Source organism: Embiotoca jacksoni, unplaced genomic scaffold (genome assembly GCF_022577435.1).
Source record: "Embiotoca jacksoni isolate LCO1_2020_lvr unplaced genomic scaffold, fEmbJac1.0.p SCAF_21, whole genome shotgun sequence".
In the NCBI taxonomy this organism is placed as follows: domain Eukaryota; kingdom Metazoa; phylum Chordata; class Actinopteri; family Embiotocidae; genus Embiotoca; species Embiotoca jacksoni.
The window spans coordinates 5867432-5887528 of record NW_027185352.1 but is presented as its reverse complement, the minus strand read 5'-3'; the positions used below and the strand labels follow the sequence as shown (position 1 = coordinate 5887528).

Below are 20097 nucleotides of genomic sequence, written 5' to 3'. Positions count from 1 at the left end.
CTTCACCAATACAAACTTTGGAGCATTTCCTCGAAAACAGTAAACTGAGCAACAACTCACGTTTTTTTTTTTTCTCCAAACGAATCAATATGAACGTAAAATGAGTTTGTTGTTATTAGCGGTGCGCAGACATTTAATGTGAGTATTTACACGTAAATATACGCGTAAACGAGCTGGCGGGGAACCATGTTTGTCCGCCTCGCAACGGGTCCAGTCTGTTTTTGTTGATGTTAAATGATTTAGCGACAAAACTTTCCGCGTAATCAAGTTTTAAATATCACTTCAGTAAATAAAATTCAGCATCGTTGGCGTCATGTGGCTTTGTTACTGAAGGAGGCACGCCCTGGACGCGAAGATGGAGGTGTCTGTTAAAGGTAAGTTTAGAACCACGACAGGTAATGTTATGTATGCTGGCGAGTGAAACAAGCAATGACACATTGGGCCACTGCAGATAACAACAATAGAGCACTAGGGGTTTGATGAGTATGAACATGATGACTGGATCTCAACCGAATTGAAAAACTGTCAGATTTGGAGTGATGCGTTAGACAGCTCTCTCTCCTCCTCCTCCTCCTCTTCCTCCTCCTCCACCGTCAAAACACCAAATCAGAGGATATATTTCTGGAGAATGGTGATCCGTCCCTCCAGTAGAGATCCACAGACTTGTAGAATCGATGTCAGGGTTCACAGAACCTGTTCTGGTGGGCTGTGGCGGCCCAAACACTTTATGAAGACACTTCCTGTTGTTATTGTTGTTTTTTTTCCTTTTATTTGTCACCCATCTAACTAACGTCGAATTTATAGTATAAAAGCACTTTAAATTGTATTTATATCCTCAATTCAAGTGTCGTAGGATTGGAGATTTTACACTTGTTATAATCACTCAAGAAAATTGAACTCTTGTTGAATACAGAGAAACCAACGTTGAAACAATCTGGTATGTTTTCTTAAACCTGAACACTTTTACAAGCTGTTGTAGATTGATTGAAAACTGAAGTAAGGCTGACATCGCATAAAGACAATCCCGACACAGTCATTTGTATTTCATTGACACGGCTGAATGTTGTGTGCTGTCCTAGGGAAGGCCAAGAGGAAGCACCTGAATGCGGAGGAGTGTGATGGCCTGGGACGAAGAGCAGAGGGCACAGACATCCTCACCCAACCTCACTCCTCTAACCAGGGGCTGAGCAGCCGTGACCCCAACCGCGGGCTCTATCCCAGGACGCCCACCAAGCGACGGAAGTGTGGTAATGTGCTGTAAATATTCTGCATGAAGATATGTAGTTAGTTTTTTCAGTGAAAGTCCAGACAAGGCCATTTTTCTCCCTGACAGGAGTTCATTGAATTGACTCTGAATCTTTGTTTTTGTCTCTCAAACGTCACACAATCAGCGGCGGCCTCAGGAAGTCCTTCTGGACATCAGAGGGGCATCAACGACTTCTTCTCTGTGACAGGAGTAATCAGTTCCAGCCCACACAAATCCTCCCACCCCTCCACTTCCTTGTTTCACAAAGAGCCAGAGATTGTGGAAGAGGATGAGGATGATGATAGCAGCCTGTTAGCTACCCCATTAGTGCCAGAACCTACCGTAAATGAGGACGAGGAGGAGGAGATTGATGATGACAGTCTGTTAGCTGCTGCGATGATGCCGGAGTTTGAGGCAAACAAGGAGGAGGATTATCTGGAGGGAATGACTGCTGAGATGTTTGGGACAGATTTTGAATTTGATTACAGTTCCAAACATGAGGAAGAGGAGGTAGAGGCCCTCCCCGATGCCCACTTCGGGCTCCTGGGAAGCTCCATGGTCCTGTCGAAACCTCAGGGTTGCATAGACGATCTGCCAGAGGAAGTGCTGATGCAAATACTGTGCCTCATCCCAGCCCCGGACCTCTACCGCAACGTGAGCCTGGTCTGCCATCGCTGGAGGGACATCGTCCAGGACAACATGGTAAGACAAAGCAACAGAGTTACATCAAGTTACATCACAAATATTAGCTGCAGGGTGTTTGAGGGGGTCGATGCAGATGTTAAATGATAATTCAAGTTTTGAACCATGCAAACATGTCCTTTTGATGTGTTCATATGCTAGAAGACATCATTAGACAAATGTCTGTTCAGGAACAGATCTAAAAAAATACAGAATGAGACAGCTCAATTCAACTCAGTTTTTTTTTATTACATAGAGACAAATCACAACTCAAGTTATTTCAAGGCACTTAATATAGTAAAGGAACCCAACAACTCAACAATTCCCTGGTGAGAAACAGCCGGGAGGAAAAACTCTCCTTCAACAGAAAGAAACCTTCAACAGAACCAGACTCAGAGGCGGGCGATCGACTGGGTGGAGAGGAGAGTGGAGAGAGAAAAGAACAGCATAGAGATCCAAGACAATAAACTATCGGTGGGTCCGGTCATCGCAGACCGGAAACATGCAGCTACAGGGATACCTGCAACAACAACAACAAAGCACCCCAGTATGTGAGCAAGGAGAACTGCATAGAGAGATAACAAACAAGAAACAAAGCTATGGGAGAGAGAAGGAGTGAAGTCAGTGAATCATGGAAGGTCTCGCAGCACACAAGGAACCAATCACATCAACCTGTGTGACGATGACCAAGTTTGTCCAACATTAAGGCTGTTTGTTGATGTAGTCCAGCTGGAGGTTCATGTTTTCTATTGCTGTTACATTTCTAACATCGTAGACAGCGATACATAAGACATATTATCATGCTGATACATCGGCTTGTCGGTGTCCAGTTTGCTCTTCTTCTGCCTCAGAATTGGTTTCCAATTTGAACATTGACGGCTCAATTTCTCCAATATTACCACTTATTCTCTGATTAGTTTGTAATTAATGAAGGGAAATGTGTAGATATATATATATAACCCACTTTAACACGGCTTTGAAGGGTTTTTTTTTTATTTCTTGGTAAGTGATAAACAGAGAGGAGTTTTTCTCACTAAACTAACACTGTTTTTTTGCTTCTTGTGTGAATGTGTTCCTTTTCACAGTTTGTGCCCTATAAGAAAAAATATTTCCGCTACACGATGAAGGAAAAAGAAAGCGTTCAGGAGATGTTCACCATCTTGAAGAGTAGCGGAATTTCTGATGAAGCTGCCCGAGACCACAGCCTTCGGAAACTGGTTGTGTAAGTCTCCCGTTTGTTTTAATAAGTAAAAATACGTCCACAAAGGGCTTCAACCAATGACAGTTTGGATTGTTGATTGTTGAGATTTATTTTAGTTTTTTTATGATAATCATTTGGTGACATCTCCACAGCAAAACGAACTGAGGCACAAAGATCTGAGCAGAATTAGGATTGTGTGTTTTGTGTGGGAAGTTCTTGTCATCATTTTCTTTGAAATTTGACGGGGTTTTTTCTGACCTCAGTTTCTCTACGTGTGTGTGTGTGTGTGTGTGTGTGTGTGTGTGTGTGTGTGTGTCTCTGTCTGTGTGTGTGTTTTGTTCAGGTTGATGGCGCAGCATCAGATCAGAGAGCGAGTAAGGCCCGAGGACGTTCTGGAGAGTGTAAAAAAACATCGCCTTTACTCCCAGGCGGAGGCCTCCATCAGGTTACGGATCCCTGATATCAAGAGGTGCCACAGCCTTGGCATCGAGGTATGATTTGCAAATATATAAAGGATCTCCGGTAACATTGTGGGCTTCACAGGATCTTCATGACTGGCATCATTTGTGTCTGATCTCCAGGGTCCGAACCCGTACGCAGCCATGGCCTTAATACTGATTCTCGGTGAGAGCGTAGCTGACGTTCAGGCCTTGGTGTCTCTGCTGAGCGGCTGCATGTCGCTCGTAGCGATCACCGAATACCTGAACAACATGGCTACGATGCTGCTCGCGTTAGAAAGGAGCGACATCAGAATGAGCAATCGGTGAGACCCGTCACGGTTTGCTCTCACCAGTCGCTCTTCATTGTTCGCCAGCAGCCGATGACTGTTTTTCTCTGCTCTGCCTCCTCAGGCCTCACTACAACATTTATTATGTGCTGCACCTGTTGGAGAACGGACCCTTCTCCGTCAGCCCTGGGGAAATGAGGTGAGTTTAAACAGCCTTCGTTTCACTGAGAAATAAGCGCATCTCGCTGTTTTATGATTCCTAATTTCATTAGTGTGGAAGAACTCGGGGCCTGGTTTTCATTCAGGGTGTCTGCAGGTCCAGTTCAGACCAAAGATTCATGATGAGATGAAACTGTTTCGGAGCGCTGCAGCACTGTGAACTGGACCGTCTCAGCTCGACTCAAACCAGCTGACGGTGTCGCCTGAGACTCAGCTTGTCAAGTCAGCAGTTTTAAAACTTAAAGCGCATCACCTCTTTCAACAGCTCGTAAAAAGTCAGTCGGTCGAGTCAGACGTAAACTGTCAGCTGGTCAAAATAGAATTTTTGACTAAAAATGCAACTGTTCAGAGTAGCTCACCATCACTATCCTCCTTCATGTTATAAGATGCTCGAAATGATACCCAGCCAACCCAGCAGTTAAAACAGAAGAACAGAGAGTTGTTGCTACGGCGATGTGACACCGTCTCGCCTGATTGCTTCGGTGTAAACTGACAGCTTTCATAATATTGCAGCTGCAAGTTTCAAATCATCTTCTTGCGAATCTTTGGTGCAAACTGGCCTTTAAAAAGCATTTGGTTCACTCATTAAAGGTCTTTTAAAACGAGCTATGAAAACATATTCACAAAGATTTTATTTTATTTGATTACTTTATTGTTTGCCCCAAATACATTTAGTTAATTACAACCCTGTTGTTGCTGCCATTATATTCAAAATGATCTTTTCTATTAAAAAAATAACCAAATAACCAAAATAAACATTTGATATGTTGTCTTTGGTCTGTTTTCAATTACATGTGGGTTTGAATGATTTGTAAATCATTCTCGTTTTTTATTTACATTTGATATCCACACAGGAAGTCCATACTGAAACCCAAATTCAAGCATGTTTTTGTTCGTTTTTTTGTATCATCCTTTATTTAGGATGATACATATTTTACGGATGATGTGTTAAACTGCAGTACTTAGAGACTGATCTCTAAATACTGCAGTTTAACTCGCAAGTTCTACATGGATTTGATTTATGCACACAGATATGAGCAGATTCAGCATTTTAAACAGACCGTGTGTGTGTGTGTGTGTGTGTGTGTGTGTGTGTGTGTGTGTGTGTGTGTGTGTTTCTACTAGGAGGCCACAGATTCACCTCACAAGAGAACAGCAACAAATCCTGAGCCATGATATCCAGAACGATCACGTGGTGAAGATCATAGCGTTTGCCGGTACAGTGAATGAATGTCATGAGAACTGCTGCTGCTGTACATTCACTGCATCCACGTTCTTCAGTCCTTTACTAAACCAGTTCCACACTAAAATACGAGATCACTGACCAGCGCAGTCACTTTACGGACACACGCAACAATGTACATTTTCTAACTTCATTTCATGAGAACATTATTCATGAAATTCCTCATTAAGTCTTCTGTGCAGTGGAAAGTCCAAATACAATATATTAAATCTGATGATTTAACTTTTTTTTTTTTTTACAATGATTATGTAAAAATGAAGGTACTATTAAGTATCCTGCCGCTATTTATTACCATGACATGTATTACCATTATAAAAAGTGTACAGACAGCGTTAAAAAACAACAACTCTGCATTCATGTAAACATGTAAACAGACTACTTTATCCCTCCACATACTGTTTGAGTGCAACAGAAGCATAAATCGGTTCCACTGTATAATACTTGAAACATCACCAGGGGGCGCTGCTTCTCCTTTACACACTTAATTCACACCACCCACTTCTCTACATCCTTCAGTTATTACTATTTAATGACAGGTTTCTTTCATGAAGTTAATGAAGTATAGCTTTAGAAATACAATGTGAAAATAGGTTTTATTTGCCATTTCATGAATCTCTTTGTTCTGGATGGTTGATGTCATAACGTCTATCAGCTGTGTGAAACAGGCAGACTTTACCATTCACTTTTAGGTTGCATCAAAGTGTTACATTCAGAATCTCATAGGTCATCTGCAGACGTAAAAGATTAATAATCAGTTTTCTGAGTGTGGTGGGTGTGACGTGAGGTCTCTGTGTAAAGGCTGACGGCTCGTTGCTGTCCGACACAGGAACGGGGAAGACGACCACGCTGGTGAAGTATGCTGAGCAGCGGCCGCACCTCCGCTTCCTCTACGTGGCCTTCAACAACTCGGTGGCTCGCGAGGCCCGCCGCCGCTTCCCCAACAACGTGGACTGCAAGACCGTCCACTCGCTGGCCTTCAATGATGTCGGGAGGAGGTGAGGAGGGGGCTTCTCACACGCTCCTCGTGGCACTCCGAGATTTTCAGTTTTATTTTCAGTTCATAATTACAAAAGAAAGAACGTTTGATGTCTTTCATTATTCAATTTGGAATATTATAAACTGCAAATATACCCTGCATGTTTGATGTGTGGGGCTCCTGTCCTGCTAACTTCTGCTGGGCCTGACATCATCCTGTAAAACACTGCAACCAGCTTGGGAGTTAATTTTCCCCCTGATGATGACGAGTGTCCAGGCCGTGTGTGTGTGTGTGTGTGTGTGTGTGTGTGTGTGTGTGTCTGTCTGTCTGTCTTATCTTGTATGAACCCACAACTTTCTTTTTCCAAATGCCACATGCGTGTGTGTCTACGCTTAGCGCTGTGTTTGCGTATATATTATATATATATTATAGTTGATGCCAGATGTTACAGCAAATATATTGCTGTAACTACTGCCATGTCTTCAACTGCAGTAGAAGCAAAAACTCATAAATATACAAGTTGGCTCATGTCTAATGGAGCCCAATTCCAAGAACAAGCTGCATGAGAACACCTGCTAACCCTGCAACATGTTTATCTCAAACACATAAAACAAATTAAACTCCTAAAAGAAAAGGGGAGACAAAGTGGATCTTGCTATCAAAAATGTCATCTTTTGGAACAGCACACTAGTCACCTATACACATATATAGAAGAAAATCAGTAAGTATTTACATTGGATTTTTGATATTTGCTTCACAAGGGTTATGTGGGTGAAAAAGAAATAACTAAATTGAAATGACAGTCCTTGTTCACCAACTGAGTTGGTAGCCTTGAATAAAGTTGCAGCTGAAAAGCTTTAACTTTATCTTTATCTTTAAAAGTTAAAGTTGATGCCAGATGCTAATGCAAGTCTTTGGGCCAAAGTCGTTAAAGAAAAATGCCTTTCCTGATTACTATTGTTCACTGTGCCAGCAGTGTTAACAGTCCAACTGAAATAGGTTGGTTTAGCCTCAAAACCAGGAACGTCTTGGAAGACCGTACTTGTCTGTAAAATGCACTCATGCATACATTAAGTCACTCTGCCTGGCTAGTTTGGTCTAATTTGTTGTAATTTGGGTGACGGAGTCGCTCTCTCCAACCTTAATATTGAGTTGCAAACATTTTAGTGTGTCTGGTATTCGTCTGGTTCGGGCATGGCGTTGCAGCGGTGAGTGAGCGCGAGCTTATATCCAGACTAACGCTGGTTCAGAGGTGACTGGGTGTGCGTTTGGGTTCAGGTCTTCATCAGCTGTATGTATATTTGTGCATTTTTGGGTGTCAAAGATCATCCTCATAAGCCAGAGTCCATGTGTGATTCTGCAGTGTTGATGTGTGTCAGGGGTTAAGTTGGGGCTCAGCGGACTTTACATTCCACACTGAGGTGAGACTTGCTGTCCTCTGTATGAGGGTAAAAGGTTATTTTTTGTAGGGGAGCGGAAACACTGACAACAGCAGCAGCCCACATTTCTTGTCGACCTAACACGCTCAAAGCTCAAAGCATCCGCAGCTGTTTTGTGTACGTGTGCATTCCATGTCCATGAGGATGTCCATCTGTTTTGGCATCTCTGTGCGTGTACGTGTGCGTGTGCGTGTGCATGTGCGTGTGTGTGTGTGAGGAGGCAGGACGCAAAGCAGCCCAGAAACTTCCTAAACTGTAGTTGACCTTTTGGGATGATATTGCTGTTTTGTTCTGTTGCTTTACTTTATGAATCTCTGTTATGTGTTCTTCAAACAGTTCAGTCGTAGTTTCTCCAGTTGACAAAACATTTTAACCAGGTGCATTGTGGTTTGTCAAGGTGCTCTTTGGCAAACTTAACACGACAACGTCAAGTGATGAATCTGAACTCTTTGAGATTACTTTTTTATACAAATCAGTCATTTCTGATATTAATTAAAACTTCTGAGATAACTTTTTTTTAGATGTCAAAGTAGTTCTGACCCACACCTTCAGCTTTGTTTTATTAATTTGACTCCAGATTTGCACATTCCTCACTGCAATTAGTTTTGGTTGATGTTATCAGGCTGGCATGCTCGCACGCTGTGTTTTTACAGTCACAAGTGTTCTTGCGGTGCCAACGTAAAAAGAAGAGACTAAGAATGACACCTATGTATCTGTAATGAATTTGAAATGTCTATTTAAGGTTTTACCACATGGAAAGAGCACGATCTGCTTCACTGTTTTCAGCCCATTACATTTTGTTTGGGATAGTAAATGATATGCTAACCGTGCTTTAGCTTGTCTGTAGTAGCCCCTCTCTCTTTTTTTTTCTTGCTGTATATCAGGTGTTCCTGTTTGTGACCTCATCACTTCTGTGATCTTCTCTGTGACAGATACAAAACTCGTGACAAGCTGACCTTCAACGCGAAGCCGTTCACCATCAGCAGCGTCCTGCCCAAAGGCCGCGGTGGCTTTGCCAAGGCCAAAGTGGTGACCACAACTCTCAACGCCTTCATGTCCTCAACGGACCCGACCGTCTCGATCCACCACGTCCCCAACAGCTACGTGTTTAAGAGCGGCTCCACGAAGATCATAGACAGCGAGGAAAGACTGGTATGAACGCCTTAATGCTACATACAGCGCTGTGAAAAAGTGTTTGCCCCCTTCCTGATTTCTTATTTGTTTTTGCACGTTTGTCACACTTAAATGTTTCAGATCATCAAACAAATTTAAATATTAGTCAAAGATAACACAAGTAAACACAAAATGCAGTTTTTAAATGAAGGTTTTTATTATTAAGGGAGAAAAAAAATCCGAACCCACATGGCCCTGTGTGAAAAAATGTTTCCCCCTAAACCTAATAACTGGTTGGGCCGCCCTCAGCAGCAACAACTGCAATCAAGAGTTTGTTATAACTTGCAATGAGTCTTTTCCAGCTGTGGAGGAATATTGGCCGACTCATCTTTGCAGAGTTGTTGTAATTCAGCCACATTTGAGGGTTTTCCAGCATGAACCGCCTTTTTAAGGTCATGCACAGCATTTCTGGCAAAAATGAGACGAGCCTTAATGTTCTTTTTGCTCAGCGGTGGTTTTGGTCTTGGAACTCTGCCATGCAGCCATTTTTGCCGAGTCTCTTTCTTATGGTGGAGTCATGAACACTGACCTGAACTGAGGCAAGTGAGGCCTGCAGTTCTTTGGAGGTTGTCGTGGGGTCTTTTGTGACCTCTCGGATGAGTCGTCGCTGCGCTCTTGGGGTGATTTTGGTCGGCCGGCCACTCCTGGGAAGGTTCACCACTGTTCCATGTTTTCTCCATTTGTGGATAATGGCTCTCACTGTGGTGATAAACCACAGTTAAGTTATGTTTTAACAGGAGGGGGCAAACACTTTTTCACACAGGGCCATGTGGGTTTGGATTGTTTTTCTCCCTTAATAATAAAAACCTTCATTTAAAAACTGCGTTTTGTGTTTACTTGTGTTATCTTTGACTAATATTTAAATTTGTTTGATGATCTGAAACATTTAAGTGTGACAGACATGCAAAAAAATAAGAAATCAGGAAGGGGGCAAACACTTTTCACGCCACTGTATGTACATATGTACACCATGATACTCTTAAATGACATCTAAACTGAAAGGCTTTTATTGTGAAATCTCAGCTGTTTGTCCGTGACGCGCAAAACATCTGGAACAGGATGAAGAATCTCAACGAGAGATCGAAGCAGGCCTATTACATGACCCACGATGGTACGTTGACCGTAAATGAAGTGAAATGAAGGAAAGCAAATCTCCCGTAATATTTAAAGAAATGCTGCCCAGGTGATAAGTGGAGTTTTTCTCTCCCAGGTTACCTGAAGCTGTGGCAGCTCCAGGACCCAAAGCCTCGCTTGTCTGATCAGTACGACACCCTTTTCATCGATGAGGCCCAGGACTGCACTCCCGGTACTCAAACATGCATGTTGGTGGAAAACTGTGCTATTTCTGCTCAGATTTGTGATGATTAACGGGGACTTCTTCCTTTTCTTTCTTCACAGCCATCATGGACGTGCTCCTTTCTCAGCGCTGCGGGAAAATCCTGGTCGGAGATCCTCATCAGCAGATCTACACCTTCAAAGGAGCCGTCAATGCCCTGCGCGTTGTTGACCACACACACATCTACTACCTGACACAGGTACACTCAAACGCACACAGGTAACCTCTGACCTGGAGCGGTGAAGGTTCTCGCTGTTAGAGACACTAAATATAACTTCCTGAAACATTGTCCCCGGCCGAACCTTCCCCTCTAGGAAGATTTCTTTTTTTGCAGGAAGTGAGCAACTGTCACGTGTGAGAGGTAACATCAGCAGCACGAAGCGACGTGCCACGACAGCCTTGATTAAGTTTCTGTAATCAGACATAAAGTGTCCGCAAGAGTCCCAAGTTTCAGTAAAGCTGCTTTCCAAATGCTGTAAACCGCGTTCGCTGCCCGACAGAGGAAACAAGGCCTGGTCCATGCAACGTAACGATGTTCCCGCCGCCTCTCCGCCCCTCCTCATCACTGCGGAGTCGCAGTGGACAGTAAAGGCTAGTTACCAGCTACGGGGCTAAAGCAGGACTCTCCAGTAGATCACCATCTACCCGGCAGATCAAAGGAGCGCTCAGAGAGGAAACATCTCTGTCTCTCAAACACAGACCACAGGTCCTCTTGTTGCCCCGTTTAATGCTCTTAAGTTTTCTACAGTGCCTGCATCCCCTTTTATTAGGCAATGTATCATGAATCATGCGCTGCAAGTCACATGAACATGTAATGGGTGTTTTACTCTCAGCAGTTCAGTGTTAATCAGAAAAATGAAAAGGATGTTTCTGTCCAGAGCTTTCGATTCGGTGCTGAGATCGCCTACGTTGGTGCCACCATCCTCAAAGTCTGCAAGAGAGTTCAGAAGATTCTTGTCGGAGGAAAGCAGGGGGGTGAGTGCAACGTGATTTGTAATGACGGGCGGGGACATAATATGAAAATAGTTCGATTCCTTAGTCAATGTTTTGTTTCCTGTGTGCGCGCTACACGTTCGCTCTACAGGCGGCGTGTGTGACGAGGCTGCAGACAGGGTGGTCGAGGCTGTGAGGACGGGCGCGAGTCACAGGCGAGGGGCGACGGCCATCTTGTCCAGATGCAACTACGGCGTGTTCAGCGAAGCCGTCCGGCTGACCGACGCCAACCCACACTGTCGCCTCCACTTCATAGGAGTGAGTGGATAGTTACACACACGCGCGCACAAATGCCACACTAACAGCATATTACACCAACTCACACCTAACACAGCTTGTATCCGGCCTGTATTGACGGCTCTTGTTGTCTTTGTGTTATTCCCATCGTGGATTGCAATTAATAAAAAGCTCAGAAACCTTTCCTCCTGTATACAAACACAGTCATGTGCATGGAGCCGAGTATTCCAAGTTATTTTGCGTCACCTGAGTTACACGCGTTTTTGTGACCGCTAGAATTTACGCATTTGCAATTTTGTGAGTGCGCATCAACTTTTGCCTCCATTGTTCTGTTCCCCAAAATGCTGACGTGCACCCGGCTCAGGTTCCGGGTCCATGGTGAAACTGCAAATGCACACATACCAGTATTCACAAAAACATATACAACACAGGTGCTGTTGTTGTCATACAAGTTATTGCTTCCCCTGCTCCAATTCTAATGACCTACAATGTTATTCAGCCACTTGTGTTGCGTCTGTCTCTCTGTCTGATAATATGTAATATTAAATAACATGATATTCCTCTTTTGCCGCAGGATGTCACTAACATCGGCCTTGGTAAGATCCTGGACATCTGGCACCTGATGCAGAAGACACAGCAGGGTTTGCAAGAGCCGAACCATCAACCCAAACGTAAGATTCATACAATAAACATACTGCAGGATTTATCCTGTGATTCATCTGCTGTTGTGAAACGGGACATAGCAGGCTTTCTCAGACTACTTGTATCGTGTTGATGTCAAAAGTCTGTGAAACAAATTCAAAAATGTATTTCAACAGTTAAACTATCAGTAAACTTCCATGAAGTCAATTTAGTAAAATGTTAGATAAATAGATGTTTGACATTTAGCAAAACAAAAGTTTCCTACTGAAATACATAATTTAGGTTGTCACTTGGAGAAAGTCTGAACATACTCCTCCAAACATCAACAATGGTGGTTGTGAAACTTAAATGGTCGATGTGATGAAGTCCACCTGTGGTTCCTCACCGCTGAGAATTTAAGGCTAATTAGCTTCGTACAAGTGACATGGGGTTGGAAAAGTGGATCATTTTAAGGCCACGCAAAGCTCAGGTGTTCCATCCTTCGTATTTGGGCACATAATCCAAAACCTGGAGGACTTGTGACTGAGAGAAGACACACTTCAAGACCAGCAGCTGAGCGGACGAAATAATAGTGCATAAAACAAGCAAAAACCTCCGCAAATCAAGCCAAGACAAAAAAAAAAAAATGTCTTCTTACGTTTGAAGTGTTGGCTTCTTTATCAGTATACGTAGACATTAGTAGTTGCCAAACACGTTGAAGACTGAACCAGCGCCGTGCTGCATCCTCCACAGCTGGTTGAGAAGCTCTGAGGCTCCGTGGAACAAACTGAAGCTCATTGTTGTCACTAATCAGCAAAATGTATCTACACAAAATTTAGGAAATCAGCCTTGCTGGAAGGAGTCATTTATTTATTCATAAAATGCTAAATGTGGATCATAACATTCATGCACAATGACTTTCACAGATTATACTGCTCACCCAGCTCTGCACCAATCAGCACGCAGGTGTTTAGCGCAGCAAAGATGGCCTCAGAGATCAACAGGAATTAATGCGTTCACGCACCATTCAAATTTCAGATATTGAGGATTAAATTTGCAAGAGAACACAAGAGGACGGAAATCGGTCTCTTTTAAAAAACCTTGGACATTAAAGTTGAATGTGCTCCGTCTTCAGCTATCAAGGATCCCTTCATTCGCTGCTTTGCGAAGACGGATCAGAACGGCTTCTGGGCACTGAAGACGTACGTGACGCAGACCGAGGACAGGGAGCTGGAGGGCAAACTCAACATCGTGGAAAAATACCGAAAGCGCATTCCCGAGCTGGTGAAGCGCCTGGAGCAGTGTTCGGAGAGCGACTTTCACTCAGCAGGTGAGCATGCAGACACACACACACACACACACACACACACACACACACACTAGGCTTTATATAACTTGAGTAAGAAGTCTGAGAAACCTGTTTCCACTCACACAAATAGCATGTAAGAAATAGAAGGACAAGGAGAAAAAGAAAAAGGAAAGAAAACAAAACAAAACAAAACAAAAGAGAACAAAAGAAAGTGAAATAAAAAGGTTTGTCTAAATAAAAACTCCAAAAACATGCACCTCAGGTCAGGTTACCTGGCGCGCGCTAGTGGCAGCCTGCTGCAGCAGTTCCCCCCCTGAGCCCCCCTGCTGTAGCGAAGAAATTTCCCCTCGGGGATTAATAGAGTGAAATAAAAAAAAAAATGTAAATGTCTCATTAGCTCAGATCACATGATAAGAGGTTACGTGCGCCTACACAGCTTGGAAACAGGAAATGGATCCCTTAAAATACACCGAAGACTTCGCCATTGTCTGATGTCTTACGTTGGCTTTTCTTTTGAAAAGGACAAAACCAGCAGTGCGTCATTGCATCTCTGTGCTTGACACTTGAGTTCATTTTAAAGTAAACTTCTCTGTGTGTCCATGGAAATGAAGAAACACTTCTCCCGAGGCAATAGTTTTTGGCTGTTCCTGTCGTAACCAGATAAGCTGTCCTGGGGTTTTGAAGTTTCCCTGTCGCCATAAAAGGTCCATTTTTAAAAAGCTTGAAATACTGTATTTTATATTGATGACTGTTTTTTCCCCCCTTTGTATTCTGACTTTGTCTCTAGACTTCATAGTGGGAACTGTCCACAAGGCCAAAGGTCTGGAGTTTGACACTGTGATGGTTGACGATGACTTTGTGAAGGTTCCTGCTGCCTGGCACAACCTGGAACACTTTCCCAAGTTCTCATTTAGTGAGTTTTTATTTAGACAAACCTTTTTATTTCGCTTTCTTTTGTTTTCTTTTGTTCTCTTTTGTTTTGTTTTCTTTCCTTTTTCTTTTTCTCCTTGTCCTTCTATTTATTTCTTTTTTTTCTTCTCCTTTCTTTCCTTTTTTCTGCTAAATATTTTAAACCACATGTTCTGGTAATTGTGTTCAGTTTTCTGTTACTTATGTTCAAAGTGGGCTTAGAATCACATTGAATATAGCTTTTCTAAAAAGCTTTTTTCTTGTGCAGCACAAATTCCTGATGATGAGTGGAACCTGCTGTATGTGGCTGTGACTCGTGCCAAGACCTCCCTGATCATCCCCAAGAATGTCTGCCGGATTCTCACGGTGGCCGGGGTAAAATAGAAACACAACACATCTGCAAATATGGAATACATCAAGTCACAGCCAGAAAGTTATTGCACACATTGTTGGAATGCAATGACGCACAAATGTGCACTTATTTAAAGCTATGACAAGATATTAATCAGGATGATCCCGTCTCGGCTCTTGTTAAAGTTTGTTCTTGTGATTTTGGTTTTCTTCTGCCATCTTCTGTCATTGATGACGAGACTGTTACAGGGAAGTGAAATCGTCCCTTTCCTCATACTTGATTCAGGATAGTTTTTTCCTCCAGACACACAGACGAGTTTCACTTCCTGTATTTCCTTTCTCAACTGCAGCCAGCTTAAAGTAAACTACTTAATGATTTCTCAAATCGGAGTCATAATTCCTGGGTACGGCGTTTTCTTTAAAAAAAAAAAACCGGGGACTGATTTGATGGTTTCATGGCTCTGTGATCTGCCTTTAACAAGTGGATTCAGCTGCCTCAATTTGTGACCTCACCAGAGCAGATGTGGAGACTCAAGTCTGGCAAACAAAGACAGTAAACAATTAGGGCAGAAACAAAGCGGTAACCGAATGTGTCCATTTCACTGTGTACATTCTTGTTTCCTTTGCCGTCATATAGAAAGCTGCATGAATTATTTGTTGTTGCGGCCTTTGAAGTGTGCAGAGGAAAAACCACAGCTGTGAGAAAATGGATGATAAAAATCCATTTCCTCTGGAGCACAATTGTTGAACGTAGACTGAAGTGTTTGTGAGGTTCCTGGCAGTTAACGGAATAAAACAGGACATTGTTAATGTCTTTTATCACCGGCAAATGATGAAATAGTAGTGACTGAACGGGTGTGCCAGAGTGAGGCAGCGGCGGTGTGGCTGCTGTTAGGGTGGACGGAGGTGTTCTGATCAGAGCGGAGCTGAGCGAGACGTATACATGAAATTATAGAAGCTCAGAGACGGCTGGCGTTGCACGCAAACAGAGCGCAGCACTGTGACGTAGCGCGGAGAGGCTGTGACCTTTGCGATCGTGTATTCCAAGTTGTGTCGCCTCATCAACATCAGCACCTGAGTTACATGTGTTGTGCATTTGTGATTTCATTATGCACCTGAAACTTTGAGCAGAGAAACTTTGTCTCATGTTTTGGGAGAACAGAAGGAAGTCGCAGGGCGCCACATCCTGAGTAGGGTTTGTGGGGTAGCGATCGTGTCGTTGCCTTTTCATTAAAAAGAGTTACAAAATAATTATAGTACACTGTGCACCAGGCTGCCTTCATATATGATCTTGGTAATAGACTGATGAATGTTTGGTCTGTTTTGACTGGTGAACAAATTTCCCTTTGGGGATAATAGATATCCTCAACCTTAACCCTCCGGCTACAGTTTGGATTGAGGCTTTTAAATGAGAAGCAAAGCTCTTATATATCTGTTATTAGACATATATATATATATATATGACCTTTATTTAACCAGGTAAAATCAATTGAGAACCAATTCTCATTTACAATGATGACCTGTCAGCACAGTCCACACAGTGACACAAACAGCACAGATACAAAACAGTATAACAAACACATGAGGAAAAGGCTAAAGACAACATGGGTAAATGAATAAATACTATGTACCAAAATAAACAATACAATTAATAAAAATAAATAAATAAAATGAGAAAGGCAGATTACTGGATTTTCTTTATAAAAATGAGAGAAAGAGAGAGGGGAGAGAGAGAGAGAAAAGCACGGGCTGGTCAGCAGGTACAGCAGTCAACTATGATTTGTTGCAGCTTTAGTTTGAACATGTTGAGAGAGGTGAGAGCTGTTAGTTTGAGTGTGTTTTGAAGTGAGTTCCAGTCATTTGCAGAGGCAAAATGAAAGGCGTTATGACCAAACACAGTACGGACTTTTGGAATGATGAGCCTAATGAAGTCACTTGATCTTAAATGGCGATTACTGTCCAAGATGTGCAGAAGATTTGAGAGGTAGCGAGGGGTCATTCCCAAAAGGGATTTGTAGACCAAGAGCAGCCAGTGTTGTAGCTGCCTGGTGTGAAGGGAGGGCCAGTCCACCAGTCTGTAGAGATCACAGTGGTGGGTGGTGAAGGGGGCACCTGTGGCAAAACGGATTGCTGAGTGGTGGTGTCCAGTTTTCTGAGGGTGGTCTTAGATGCCATTTTATAAATTATATCGCCGTAGTCAAATAGAGGAAGGATGGTCATTTTCACAAGGGTGAGTTTGGCAGAGTGTGTGAAGGAGGCCTTGTTTCGATACAGGAAACCCAGTCTAGCTTTGACTTTAGCCAGAAGGTTATTGATATGTATATTAAATGAGAGAGATGAGTCCAACCAGAAGCCAAGGTATTTGTAGGAGCTGACAAACTCCAGCTCTGAGCCATCAGCACTGTAGATGTTGGGGGGGCTGGGGATGATGAGGTTTTTCCGGTCAAACAGCATACATTTGGTTTTTTTAGAGTTGAGGAGCAGATGGAGGTTGTGGAAAGACTGTTGGATGGAGGTGAGGCTTAGTTGAAGAGTGGATACAGCAGAGTGGAGTGAAGGACCAGCTGAATATAAGATGGTATCATCAGCATACAGATGAATCCTGGAATTTCCTGCAGCTTTGGCTACATCGTTAATATAAATGGAGAACAAAATAGGGCCTAAGATGGAGCCTTGAGGCACACCTTTAGAGATGGTAAGAGGTTCAGACATGATGTTTTCGGTCTTCACCCGCTGGACACGACCAGCCAAGTAGCTAGCAAACCAGTTGCAACATCTACTGGACAAGCCAATGCTGGTAAGTCTATGCAGGAGAATGTTATGGTTGACCGAGTCAAAAGCCTTGGCTAGATCTTGTTGTATCTCAAATTGTTGTCCCCAATTGTTTTCCCCGAGTCCGTTGATAGAAGCAGTCTTTAGGCATCTACCGGTCTTAGTTGATTTTTATTAAGCGTAGTTTACAAGATATCTTGGAGAGCCCAACATCAACCTGAGGTCTCTTTGTTGGATTCTGACTTCCCCCTTTCCGGCACATACACTTATACTATAGGAAGAGGTGTTACCTACAGTGAGTCGGGAACATTTGCATAGTATGTTTGTCTCAGTACTTTTCCACTGTCCTCCGTTTGAACAACATCCCCCTTTTGATCTGATAGTGAGTTGCACCCCACTGTGACCCCAATGTGATAAGTTCCTGCATAAGCAATGTGTTCTACAATGCTTACAGTCAGTATGTATTTTGTGCTTCTGTGCTAGGATATGTTTACAACAATACAACACATATATATATATCATATCACTTACATATAGGTCGTACCATCACTACCAATCTTAAGGTGTAGACAAAAGGCTGTGTATATAAATGTGAGTGATACTGCTTGGCCAAACCAAAAGGTCACAGTAGGAGGTCTGCAACCTGTGGGGTCACATACAGTTGTTCTTTGAGGCATTATCAGACGGCTGTCTGGAGGACTCCAGGGGGTGAAGGAAGACAACCCCCACCTCCACCAACCAACAAAGAATACATCAATACACATGACTTTTAGGTGGAAGACAACCCAAATTATATTGTATTATCGTACAACATATGAGCCCTCATATGCACTAAGCAGATCTATATTCCACAATCTACATGACTTGTTTGGTTCAGTTAAAACTAACTACTGTTAGTTTGCCCAGTTAATGTGCTTAATTTTAAATGATCAGAAAGCTCTTATTTATATATATATTTTTTTTTTAAATCAACAAACTAGACCGTGACTAAAATGCAGCAGTGTCGAGTTTTTCTCCTCAGTGGGTCCTAAATGAGCTGCAGGTCTGAAACCGCCTTTATCTCAAGTCTTGTTGGTTAAGTTGCATCATTTCTCTGCACTTTATCTAAACTGTCAACATGTGTGTGTGTGTGTGTGTGTGTGTGTGTGTGTGTGTGTGTGTGTGTGTGTGTGTGTGTGTGTGTGTGTGTGTGTGTGTGTGTGTGTGTCCTGTGGGGAAAGGTTTGTGGAGGTGGCCCACTTGAAAAGCTTTTTCTCATACCCAACTGTAATAGGAAAAAAAAGTCAGAGATGGAACATAATGTACCAGAGAGTGAAGAGCTACAAACCTGTTTATTAAATGCATCTGCAGGCTCCTCCTGAAAATGAATTAAACCAGTGAGTGCACACGAGTGCCAACTTGTTGGGAAATCGACTTTGATGTACAAAAAGGGTGAGGTTGCTGACCTCGCCCTCACCAGACATCATTCTTGTTAATGATAAAAAGCCCTTGTTAAGCAAGAATAACAGCCATCCTGAAATACAAGAATGGAAAGTTAGATCAGTAAGAAATGGCTTTAAGTTGGGTATTAAAAAATTAAATAAAATAAGGCATCAATTATGAGTCATTCATTCTGGATTAACCAGAGCCAACCAACTGTGGACAAAAGAGGCAGGTAGAAACAGCATTCCTCTTACTCCAAGGTGTCTGTGTCTACTGTTTTGATCCAAATTTGATGATCTAATTTATTTACTGTTCTTAAAACTGGTAAAAAAAAAAAAAACCAGCAACAACAACAACTAGAAACGGCACATAAAAGGTCTGTTCATTCAAAAAAACTATTGGAAAAACCGCATAGATCAAATTTCCTGTTTTTCAGAGGTAGTTTTGTACAGTCAGCTAAAAGTTTTGCTAAGTAAGAGTTTCCCTCCCGACTGCATAATCACCTCCTTGTTATTTCCAGCAATACTTTCTCAAGTCGGAGATGCCCAGTTCCCCGATGACGGCCGGCCAGCCTCTCCCGTGCTCCGTCGCAAACTGTCCCAACTGCATCACGCCCGGCTCAGCGTTCATCCTGCACAAACAGAAGATGAAATGTGTAAGAGGACAACTTGGATGGAACAAAACACAAATACTAAAGCGCTTTGTTTGCAACGATATGATCCTTCTTTCGTCTTTGTGCAGACCGACGGTGTGTGTGACAGCGGGCCGCTGTGCGAGAGGTGTGTGTGGACGCGCATCGGACCGACCGCCTTCCTCATGACCGACGACGTCCTCTCCATGGCTGAAATCCCACGAAACCTCAACCCGCCCGTCCACCACGGATTTTTTGTGGAGTTTTTTTTATAACGCTGCTCGTATTCAAGGACCTGAAATAAAACCGTCCTCTTCGGCGATGTCGAGGGAAATCAGGTGACCCCTGAACACGCTAACAGGACACGGGCAGCCAGGATTCATGTCCGGTCACCGAGAGACACCAAAGCAGGCCGAGAGATGCTTTTGCTTTTCTTTGTAACGGATGAAACACAGTTTTCAGTGTGACTTTCTTTTTTTAATATTGCTTGTATGTGTGTGTTTTTCTCAGAGACATTTAAGGGCCAACATCTCCCAGTTCTACCAGTAGAGTGCTGAGGTTTAACTCAGTTTGACTGTAACATTTATTAAAAAAAAAGATGACTGCTGGCA

At 42.9% G+C, this 20097-nt stretch overlaps 1 protein-coding gene across 1 annotated transcript; it reads left to right on the top strand.

The window, feature by feature from the left end:
- The first annotated feature begins 15 nt into the window (after positions 1-15).
- fbxo18 (F-box DNA helicase 1) lies at positions 16-20097 on the top strand. The gene is made up of 22 exons (XM_069156565.1): positions 16-138; positions 334-374; positions 1080-1247; positions 1392-1948; positions 3013-3149; positions 3472-3619; positions 3710-3891; positions 3980-4054; positions 5200-5291; positions 6144-6312; positions 8665-8884; positions 9929-10016; positions 10116-10211; positions 10304-10440; positions 11120-11216; positions 11326-11492; positions 12046-12142; positions 13228-13422; positions 14189-14314; positions 14579-14685; positions 19376-19510; positions 19597-20097. Exons 1-22 carry the CDS (start codon positions 101-103, stop codon positions 19759-19761), a joined length of 3237 nt encoding a protein of 1078 aa, XP_069012666.1. The 5' UTR covers positions 16-100; the 3' UTR covers positions 19762-20097.

Excerpts from the sequence above, each read along its gene's own strand:
- fbxo18 (XM_069156565.1), top strand. The coding sequence starts at position 101 with ATGAGTTTGTTGTTATTAGCGGTGCGCAGACATTTAAT. Across the intron at positions 139-333 it reads GCGGTGCGCAGACATTTAAT|GAGGCACGCCCTGGACGCGA; the intron begins GTGAGTATTTAC and ends TTGTTACTGAAG. Across the intron at positions 6,313-8,664 it reads TTCAATGATGTCGGGAGGAG|ATACAAAACTCGTGACAAGC; the intron begins GTGAGGAGGGGG and ends TCTCTGTGACAG.